Source organism: Pseudorasbora parva, chromosome 6 (genome assembly GCF_024679245.1).
Source record: "Pseudorasbora parva isolate DD20220531a chromosome 6, ASM2467924v1, whole genome shotgun sequence".
In the NCBI taxonomy this organism is placed as follows: domain Eukaryota; kingdom Metazoa; phylum Chordata; class Actinopteri; order Cypriniformes; family Gobionidae; genus Pseudorasbora; species Pseudorasbora parva.
In genome coordinates this window covers 4,047,066-4,059,091 of record NC_090177.1, presented here as the reverse complement: position 1 = coordinate 4,059,091, position 12,026 = coordinate 4,047,066, and the positions used below count along the sequence as shown (strand labels likewise).

The window sequence follows — 12,026 nt, the reverse complement described above, 5'->3', positions numbered from 1 at the left end:
TTCTCATTTTTTTTTTAAAACAACATAGAACCAAATTGCAAAAAAAGAGAAAAATCCTACCTTTCGTTTAAGTACATTACTTAGGTGGTAAAAAAAAAATCACAGATTTGGAAAGAAAAAAAAATATTTTGATATCGTATCGTGACGTATCGTATCGTAACCCTGGCATATCGAGGTGCATCGTATCGTGAGTTTAAGTGTATCGTCTCATCCCTAGCGTTTATTATATAATTATAGCAATATAGTTATAATTATAGTAATATAATTGCTGTTTACTTAGCTGATGATACCTTTATGTTCTTTATAAAATGTGTGTTTTTAAATTCATACTTTTATTTCTTAAGGACGCATTTATAATTTTCCAGAGGATTATATTTCAAATAAACGCTGATATTTTGAATAAAATATATCACAGTTTTCACACAAATATGAGCTATTTTCAACATGGATAATAATCAGAAATGTGCATAAATCTATATAATTCATATATTTGTTATGATTATATAAAGAGATTCTGCATAAATGATAATTTATATATTTTCAAATGACACTCTTGTTTTTTAAAAATAAAATAAGCATAAATTAATCAATATATTTAACAAATATAATTAATGCATTAATTATAATTATATAAAGGCATTTTACATTTAAATTATGATTCATATTATAACAAATGACACTTGAATCTTTAAATTAAAATCTGTATAAATTATTACATATAATAATATTTTGCAAAAGGTGATGATCCATATAATTACAAATGAAAATCTTGAATTTCTAAATCAAAATCAGTATAAATTAATAAATATAATTACTATATTAATTATAATTGTATAAAGATTCTAAAAATGACAAACAACTTGACATTATAAATTAAAATCAGTTTAAATAAATAAATATATTTAATATTATAATTATAAAAAGATATTTTGCCTAAGATCATACTAATTTAATAAATGTTATTACTGAATATAATTTCTATATTAATTATACTTATATACTTAAACATCCTACATAAGATGATGATTCACATAATTACACATAGCACTTGAATTTTTACATTTAAATCAGTATGAATTAATCAATATTTTTAATATTATAATTATAAAAAGATATTTTGCATAAGATCATACTAATTTAATAAATATAATTACTAAATATAATTTCCATATTAATTATTCTTATATAATTAAACATCCTACATAAGATGATGATTCTCATAATAACAAATAGCACTTGAATTTGTACATTTAAATCAGTATAAATTAATCAATATAATAATTATAATCATATTTAATAATTATTTAAATAAATCAGAGTATATACAATATAATCTTTTTGATGTGATTTCAGGGTGAAATGTGACCCAAACATGTTCTTGACATGTTGACGTGAGATAATCTATACTAGTTAAATTATACTTTTCACTTTTTTAGTTTGACATTTACATTTATCTGTTGCTTACATTTGTGTGTGTGTGTGTGTGTGTGTGTGTGTGTGTGTGTGTGTGTGTGTGTGTGTGTGTGTGTGTGTGTGTGTGTGTGTGTGTTTGTGTGTGTAGGAACCTGTGTCCCAGCCCTCCCTCCCTTCTCAGTGATTTGGCGCTGCAGAGGCTCCGCCCCCCGAGCAGTGTGGCATGGGCGGAGTTTCTGAACGCCTCCGCTAATGGAAGGATGGAGAGAGATTTTGCCCTGCTGACGCTGACGGACACGGAGCAGAGAGAGCTGTACGAGGCGGCGCGCGTCATCCAGAACGCCTTCCGCAGATACAAGGTACACACACACACACACACAAATTTGTTTTTGTGAAATGTGGGGACATTCTAGCCTGACGTGGTCATACTCAATTCTAGTCAGTCAGTCTGATGCTCCATTGGGCTGTGATTATGGGGCGTGTTTCATCCAAACCAAGAAAGACCTCGATTGGATTGACCTATAACCAATCAGAGCAGGGGAGCGACGCATAATGTTAGATGTCAAATGTCAACAGAACTCAACTGCACTTTGTTGCCAAGTTTTTTTTGCCAAGTCAAGGTTTTCCGCGGGTTGTTTTCCATGTCCGCGGGATGAAGCAACCTCAATTATGTGACATATAGACCCAGGAATGCCAATTTTATCAGGCAACCTTGCCAAAATAACACACATTTTACCCCCCAAACGCATTTTTTTCTGGAGATTTTCTAGTGCCACACATTGATAATGATTGTTGTCTTGTTTAGGGGCGGAGACTAAAGGAGCAGCAGGATATGGCCGCAGCTGTGATTCAGCGCTGTTACCGCAAATACAAACAGGTATAAAACACACACACACACGTTTACTTAGCTGTCTACAAAACCCGATTCCAAAAAAGTTGGGACACTGTACAAATTGTGAGTAAAAACAGAATGGAATGATGTGAAAGTTTCAAATTTCAATATTTTATCCAGAATGCAACATAGATGTAGAAAAAATTATAATTTAAAGGGAAAAATAAGTTGATTTTAAATGTCATGGCATCAACACATCTCAAAAAAGTTGGGACAAGGCCATGTTTACCACTGTGTGGCATCCCCTCTTCTTTTTATAACAGTCTGCAAACGTCTGGGGACTGAGGAGACGATCTGCTCAAGTTTAGGAATAGGAATGTTGTCCCATTCTTGTCTAATACAGGCTTCTAGTTGCTCAACTGTCTTAGGTCTTCTTTGTCGCATCTTCCTCTTTATGATGCGGAAAATGTTTTCTAGTGGTGAAAGATCTGGACTGCAGGCTGGCCATTTCAGTGCCAGGATCCTTCTTCTACGCAGCCATGATGTTGTGATTGATGCAGTGTGTTGTTTAGCATTGTCATGTTGGAAAATGCAAGGTCTTCCCAGAAAGAGACGACGTCTGGATGGAGCATATGTTGTTCTAGAACTTGGATATACCTTTCAGCATTGATGGTGCCTTTCCAGATGTGTAAGCTGCCCATGCCACACGCACTCATGCAACTCAGTGCTAAGAAATACTTGGGTTGTTTGTCCTCTTTAGTACAGATGACATACTGTCTCAGTTTTCCAAAAAGAACTTCAAATTTTGATTCGTCTGACAACAGAACAGTTTTCCACTTTGCCATAGTCCATTTTAAATGAGCCTTGACCCAGAGCAAACGCCTGCGCTTCTGGATCATGTTTAGATATGGCTTCTTTTTTCACCTATAGAGTTTTAGCCAGCAACAGCGAATGGCACGGTGGATTGTGTTCAACGACAATGTTTTCTGGAAGTATTCCTGAGCCCATGTTGTGATTTCCATTACAGTATCATTACTGTATGTGATCCTGTGCCGTCAAAGGGCTGAAGATCACGGGCATCCAGTTTGGTTTTCCAGCTTTGACCCTTACGCGCAGAGATTATTCCAGATTCTCTGAGTCTTTGGATGATATTATGCACTGTAGATGATGATAACTTCAAACTCTTCCAGCAGTTCCTTATATGGACATTTAACTTTTCCGGCCTCTATTTGCTACCTGTCCCCAGTTTTTTGGAATGTGTAGTTCTCATGAAGTCCAAAATGAGCCAATATTTGGCATGACATTTCAAAAGGACTCACTTTCAACATTTGATATGTTGTCTTTATTCTATTGTGAATAAAATATAAGTTTATGATATTCGTAAATTATTGCATTCCTTTTTTATTCACAATTTGTACAGTGTCCTGACTTTTTTGGAATCGGGTTTCTAGAATGGGACATTGATTTGGCTAAATGCTTGTCTTCTTTCAGTGGAAAGAAAACATCCAAAATACACAATTAAGTGTTTATTTTATGTCACGTTATCTATTTGTATATGTTTATATTTCACTTATAATACATATCTGTGAAGGCGATATATTTATAAATGGGTTTTTCCTCTACTTTAGCAGCTCTTACACACACCAAAACTTAGTTTTATTCCTGTCTATTATCTGAAGGTTTCTACTGATGGGTTTGTTCATATATCATTCACACTGATTTATATAACAATTTTTTTCCTAAATATATGCAGAAGTGTATGTTTTTCAGTCTATTGACAGTATTTTCTGATTTATAGAGTGATAAAAACATATATCCAAAATCTCCTCACTAAAAACCTTTAACTCTAATTGAAGTTTCACAAACTAATTTCGGGAGAAGCACGCGCAGACAATTAAATCTAACTAAACACAGGTGGAGCAGGCTCAGATAATTAACCCAATTGGAACACAAGAGGAGCACATTAAACTAATCAGTTAATCAATGATAGGAGGTGTATATAGAGAGCCGATTTACCTTCCTGTCATTGACAGTTTCTCAGCATCCCACCACCACCCCTTCTCCGCACTTACTTAAATCAACTGCTATAAATATCAAAACAAATCACAAATTGCAATCTAGTTCTAAACTATCCATGTCGGGGGGGGATACTCTGGGTTCGGGCAAATTTTCCGAGCCCGGAGCCCTCCCCGGACAGTACGCCAAATACGCATAATCTTTACTCTATTTAATTGATGTAAGTGTGAACTCGTGAATATGTCAACAAAGTCAAACAAGAACTTTATCTGACTTTATTTAATGTTCAGATTAATATCTGGAATCGAATGCAAATTAACGCACATTTAACCCCTTATCTGTCACCCGCTTTTTGAGAATAGTTGAGAATAGTTTCACCCTATTTATCTTGCCATAAGAACTTTTTATTAACTTTATTTTTATACAGGTTATGTTATGGAAGCTTTTTTCCACCACGGAATAAAACATAAAACAGACTTTTTATCTTACAATTCAGACATTTCTTACAATTCTGAGGGTGGGGAAAATATGGCTAGGTAGACACACACACTCACACACACTCTCTCACACACTCACACACACTTTAACTTTACTTTATTTATAAAAGTACCATGTGCATTTTTTAACATACCGTATTTTCCGGACTATAAGTCGCACTTTTTTCATAGTTTGGCTGGTCCTGCGACTTATAGTCAGGTGCGACTTATTTATCAAATTTAATTCACACTGACTGACAAGAATAAGAATAGCCACGAGAATGCGCTCTATGCTGCTCCTGTAGCCTAATATTAACTTAAAGACAACAACTTAGAAACACTGAACACAAACAAAATGCCCCTATAAAAAAAATCTTATTCTGCAAAATACAAACAGCATGTAGTAAAATATGCAGCGGAGAACGATTCACACAGCGTCGCGCGGCTGAGCCTCTCCCGGCAGAGAGTTTGGGCGTCTGTGGACTCGTTCCTTCAGCTCTGGCCATCTTGCTTACAGTCCGCAAGTAGCTTTCTTTTTCTTCTTCATTACAGTTAAAGTAACCTCTGCTTTTCGCCTGTCCCTTACAAGTTTCTCACTCACTTCAAACTTTCTTTCTTCTGCTCGGTTATGCGGTGAAGCGGGCACGAGCGAGTGCTCGCGAGCGGGTGCTCGCATGCGCGCGCGGCTCCCGCTCTGCCCTAATGCAACTTATAGTCCAGTGCGACTTATATATGTTTTTTTCCTCTTCATGATGCATTTTTTGACTGATGCGACTTATACTCCGGAGCGACTTATAGTCCGGAAAATACGGTAAATGTTTTACTGTCCATGTATTGTACCAGACTTAGCTCAAAGCTAATTGTCACCTACAGTCCTCTGGCAGGTCAACATAAACAATAAAAACACACAAACTGTCACTACAAAAAAAAAAAAAATTACAACACACACACACACACACACACACACACACACACACACACACACACACACACACACACACACACACACACACACACACACACACACACACACACACACACACACACTCTCTCTATTTCTCTCTCTCTCTCTCTCTCTCACACACACACACACACACACACACACACACTCTTTCTCTCTAACACACACACACACACACTTTCTCTCTCTCTCTCTCTCTCTCTCTCTCTCTCACACACACACACACACACACACACACACACACACTCTCTCTCTCTCTCTCTCTCTCTCACACACACTGTGAGTGACTCTGACCCAAGAGAGAACTAAACATGAGTTGTATGTTGTGGTGTGTTTGTATTTCCTTTGTTTGGTTTTATTGTTTTATTGATTGCTTTGTACAGCACTTTGGGCTGCACCCGGCAGTAGCTCTATAACAATCTTCAGAAACAAACGCTCACTAAACGTCTGAGTGTGTGTTTGTGATTGTGTGTCTTCGCTAACACACTTATATTGCTACCGTGTGTCTGATCCCTCTCCTGTTTCTCCTTTAATTTCATGCTAGCTAACATGGATAGCACTGAAGGTAACGCCTAACTGTTGTGTTTCCACATTCTTCTGCCGTGCAGTGTGTGTGTGTTTGTGTGTGTTGCGACGCCCTGCTGCAGTATCTGTGTGTGACGTGTGTGTTTGTTCTCCTTTAGTACGCTTTGTATAAGAAGATGACGCAGGCGGCCATCCTGATTCAGAGTAAGTTTCGCAGTTATTACGAGCAGAAGAAGTTCCAGCAGTCGCGGCGGGCGGCCGTCCTCATCCAACAATATTACCGCAGCTATAAAGAGTACGAGCGAGTCAAGCAGGGGCCACGCGGCCCCGGGAACCTCAACACCAAGATCAAGTGAGACACACACACACACAGTACATGACATCAGAGGTGGACAAAGTACACAACTTCATTACTTGAGTAAAAGCAAAAGTACTACTGGTTAGGGTTTGCACCGACTAGTCGACTTTGAAGGACAACTCCGGTGAGAAATGACCCTAGGCGTAATTAACAGATGGTTACCGAGTAGATCGTTCTCTGGGATGCGTTTTCATGAAAATCGAATAAAAAAGAGTTTTATCTAAAAACAGATTAGCTTATAGCGCTCGTCTACGGGGCACAGGGTCAGTGAAATTAAACCGCTAGGTAGTACCACTAACAGCTCAAAATATCCTCACACTAACACAGCAGCATAATGAGGGTCCCTACATGCAAACCGAAGCATTGAGAACTTTGTAAGCGTACAAACAGTTTAATAAGAAGATACTTTATAAAGACAGTACATTACGCGTTTACAGACGGTAGCCATCTTGGAGAACAGTCTCGACGAGTCGAGCCACGAGCGCTGTGATAAGAGATGAACTGAGACTGAATCTCATACGGTCCGCTGTTTCCGGAAGAAAGCACTGAACGCAACAGAGAAAATAAAGAAATAAAAATAAAAATGTCCATGTAGTTAGATTTCACAACCTTAATTCCTATCGGTCAGCTCACTAAGCAGAGCATTCGTCGCTCGACTAGAAATTTACTTTTGATTCTTAAGTACTTTTGAATACAAATACTTCTGTACTATTACTCAAGTAAAAATCAGTTTTTACAACTTTCACTTGTAACGGAGTAATATTTGACCAGTAGTGCTTTTACTCAAGTAACAAGCTGTGTATTTTATCCCCCTCTGCACTCTAATGAGTGGTTTTGTGGCGCTCATGCTCTTATTCTTTGTATCAGAGGCTCTTTCCTGACCAAGAAACAGGATCAGGCTGCTCGGAAGATCATGCGCTTCCTTAGGCGCTGCAGACACAGGTACATGCCCATCCATCCGTCTGTTTGTTTGTTTAAGTGTTTTTCGATTTTTGTTCTCCAATTTAAGCCAGTTGTTCTCAAACAAGAAGCCTCAAAATTATTTAAAATAAGAGCATTAAAGGGATAGTTCACCCAAAAATGAGAATGTGATACAACAACAAAAAAAACACTTTCAGTAGTTCAACGATCACCCGTTTATTGTGCACTCGTGCTCAGGGGAAAACAACAAGCAACAACTCCCACACTTCCGGGGACTTCATAATAAGAGTTGCCTTTTTCTTTTGGTAAACAGTCTTGTGAAATCTTAAAAAATATTCAGCACAGGGGTATACATGTGCATGAACACATTTTTTATGTCTTAAACTTAACCGTAATGTTTTTTCTGCTGACCGCTCCGTGATGTAGGTGTGTTTGTTTACATTTACATTTGTGCATTTAGCAGACGCTTTTATCCAAAGCGACTTACAACTCAGGAGTACAGGAAGCGATCCGTCAAGAAGAGGCAAAGAAACACAAAACGTGCCCCAAATACCAAGATTTGTACACTACTCAGAGTAGCAAAAACCAGACAAGGGAAGAAGAAAAGAGAAATAGAGGAGAAAACACACACACATACGAATCCATATTAAACCCTGCGGCTCGAGGAGACACTGATGTCTGAAGACACGAAACGATCGCTTTCTGTGAGAAACACAACAGTATTTGTGTTAATTTATACCTCATATCAGACAAATCTCATCTAGTGTTCCCAACGCCATTACTTCAGCCGAATAAAGTTTAAATACCGGCGTGATCATAGATATATTTACATATACCCTCATCCGACCGATCCACACAGGCACTAATGAGGCATCTAGGCATCTATTTTTTACTCTCATAGAATTACACCCCATTGACATGCATTATACGAGCAACGGCTGAGTTATAAATCTTCATTTGTGTTCTCCTGAAGAAACAAACACACCTACATCTCGGACACCCTTCAGATAAACATCCAGGGTATCCGCGGGGTCTTAAAAAGTCTTAAAAGGTGATAAATCAATTTTGGGAAAATTAAGACCCTTATAAAGTATTAAAAAGTCTTATCACGGCTTTATAAAGTCTTAAATTTTGAAAGTATTTTGTTCAAGCTTTGTCAAAAGAGCTTGACTCCAAAAAGTATTTATGAATATATTTATTTTCATCCCCATAAGTAGCCTATTAAAAAACAACGGCTATGAGATCGGCTCGGAGCACGCGCGCCAGGGATGGACATTAGCACCGCCACCAGCCAGACGCAGCTGATTTTGAGTTGTGGCAGGTAAACTCGCTTCACCTACCGAGCTGTTTCACCTCTTTGTAAACTTTGTTCAATGCATGCGAGTGCTGCCGTATGTGCGCATATGACCAGTCGTTTTCTCCGTCATCACTCGCGTGAAGACGCGCTGTGAGACTCGCGCGCTCTGTGAGATCTGACGCTGTGCATCATCCGACAGCGCGCGCTCGTCTCACAGCGCGCAAATATTGAGTTCTCTTTCAAGTCTTGCGCTTAAACGGACAAACTCACACAAGAAGTATGTCAACATGTCCATCTTGATGAGTATCCTAGCAGACATGATCTGAATATGCCTTAAGTGAACTGTATAGTATGCACAGTCGAGAAAGACGAGCATATCCCTGCATCAGGTCTTAAAGGCGCAGTAGCCTTTACTGCTGCCTGAGTGATGTCCTTATATTTAGTTTGACATTAAACAATGCTCTTGATTGAATAGCTTTTGTAAGTTTAATAAGGATTAATCTTTCATTTAAACAGTTAAATATGCAGTTATTTTACATATGATTACTTTATTCAATTTCTGTCCCTTTCTGCAGGCCAGTAGGCATGTGCATTATTATTTAATGTACACACGAGTGAGGTCGAGTTAAACATTTTAGTTTTAATTTTATTTTTCGGTTTTCGGCTTTGGTTTCTTCTTTTTTGGTTTTGGCCAAGAATTTTGATTTCGGTGCATCCCTACTGACAATGTTCTGCTCGGTATGTCGTCAACACGCTTCAAAGATGCCAGAACGAATAGTTTCATTGTTGGGACTACAAAAAAATAAAACTGGAAGCCATTGTAGAGCTTGTAGTATTAATTTTCACATGCAGTTACACATTGTCAGTTAAAAACAGAAAAGTGGTTTGTTGCTGTTTAGATCTTGAAGTGCGATGAGGTCTTAAAATATTTTGAGAAGGTCTTTAAAAAGTCTTAAAAAGGTATTGAAATTAACTTCAGGATTCCTGCATATACCCTGACATCACAGGCTCATTTCTGGGTGAACTATCCCTTTAAAATAAAATCAAACACCTAAAAAGCACAGTGACTATTATTTAAATTGACCCTCTCAGCCTTTGTTTTTATTTAATTTAATTTATATTATAGAATTGCACATAAAAATATTGATAATCGTTAATTCATATCTATGAAAATAAGAATAAATTTATGGCAATTAATAAAAACACCATAGGCATTTTACTAGTGACAATAGGTCATGCTCTAAAAATATTTATGTTATATTAATTATATTATATTATATTATATTATATTATATTATATTATATTATATTATATTATATTATATTATATATTATATTATATTATATTATATTATATTAATTATATTATATTAATTATATTATATTATATTATATTATATTATATTAATTATATTATGTTATATTATATTATATTATATTTATTATATTTATTATATTAATTATTATATTATATTATATTATATTATATTATATTATATTATATTATATTAATTATGTTATATTATATTATATTATATTATATTATATTATATATTATATTAATTATATTATATTATATTATATTATATATTATTATATTAATTATATTATATTATATTATATTATGTTATATTATATTAATTATATCATATTTATTATATTATATTAATTATATTATATTATATAAATTTTATTATATTATATTATATTATATTATATTATATTATATTATATTATATTATATTATATTATATAAATTGTGAATAAAAGTTCTTAAATAATCCTTTTCTGAATCCAGTAAATAATGAACAACTGAAAAAAAAGTCTTAAAAATTAATACAAATCTAAAACATCATGGATATTGTTATAATAAATATAATTTTTAATAGTAAGGTCAATCTCTAACATATGAGGTCTTACATAATTGTACCTATTATGTTAGGTACAATTAGTGATGATCAATCGATGACAGCACTAATTATGTTATATTAATTGTGTATTATAAATCAGTTTTTCCTGCTAAACAAAGAAAAAATAATATTTCTGTGGTGAAAACGTCACAAGGCAAATGTTCTGTAATAAAAAAACTTTAATTATCCAGTTTGTGTTTGAGTGAAGACATGCAGGACTTCTCAGTTTATTTCCCTGCTGTTAAGATTGTAAAACTCCTGAAAATGAAGTTGTTTAATGAAAGTGTGTGTTTGCAGGATTAAGGAGCTGAAACAGAGTAAAGAGCTGGAGCACCTCCCCTGACCACCTGACCACACACACACACACACACACACACACACACACACTCTTTCAGTCTTGTTTACAGTCAGATACACTCCTGCCATCCCTCGCTTCACACTCTTGTCTAAACTACCTGCCGGGTTTGATTGATTCAGAGAGAACAGATGGAAAGATTGAGCTGCATTATTAGCAGGAGAATATGGAAGTTTGTTTCCATCACGGAAAGGTAATCTTCTTCATCTCACAAAACAAAAATATGTGTTTTCTTGCAATGGTGAGTTTACATCTCAGAATGGCAAGACATAAAGAATTGAAAGATATAAACATGCAATCGGATGAAAAAAGTCTGTGAGATATCAACTCAATAATAAGAGTTATAAAATCTGAATTGTGATTATACAAACTCACAGTTCTGAGGGGGAAAAAATTCATATTTATTATTGATGGAAACAATCTTTCATAGTCAGACACACAGTCCGACACTTTTCTTCGGTTGCTTCTTTCCAGTCCTCGCTGCAACACTAAAGTTCACGTTCAGCTTTACTGAATGTTTGAATGTTTTTATGTATTAATGGATCTCTATATAAATGTAAACAGTATATACGCTCATATATATATGGTCATAAACACAGAGTTGATTGTGTTGGATATGAATTTATTTATTGATCTCTTGGAGGTATATTTGATAAACACTCGATGTTGCGCCTCAGAACAGAGAACCACAGGAAAAAAACAACGGCAAGTTCATGTCGATCCAAAGTCTTAAATCGGAGAAGTCACGCCAATGTTCACGACGTGGAAAATATACGGCTTGATCGCTGTTTTAACAAATATATTATTATAAGTGTGTGTATATACAGTCTTGTTCAGAATAATAGCAGTACAATGTGACTAACCAGAATAATCAAGGTTTTTAGTATATTTTTTATTGCTACGTGGCAAACAAGTTACCAGTAGGTTCAGTAGATTCTCAGAAAACAAATGAGACCCAGCAT

General features: G+C 35.5%; 1 protein-coding gene across 1 annotated transcript in view; it reads left to right on the top strand.

The window, feature by feature from the left end:
• The window catches only part of camta2 (calmodulin binding transcription activator 2), a 75,515-nt gene extending 64,042 nt beyond the window's left edge, over positions 1-11,473 (top strand). Inside the window, 6 exon segments of the mRNA XM_067445326.1 lie at positions 1,562-1,772; positions 2,219-2,290; positions 6,243-6,263; positions 6,382-6,575; positions 7,449-7,523; positions 11,007-11,473. Coding sequence (XP_067301427.1) covers positions 1,562-1,772; positions 2,219-2,290; positions 6,243-6,263; positions 6,382-6,575; positions 7,449-7,523; positions 11,007-11,052 — 619 coding nt within the window. The 3' untranslated portion in view covers positions 11,053-11,473.
• The last annotated feature ends 553 nt before the right edge of the window (positions 11,474-12,026 follow it).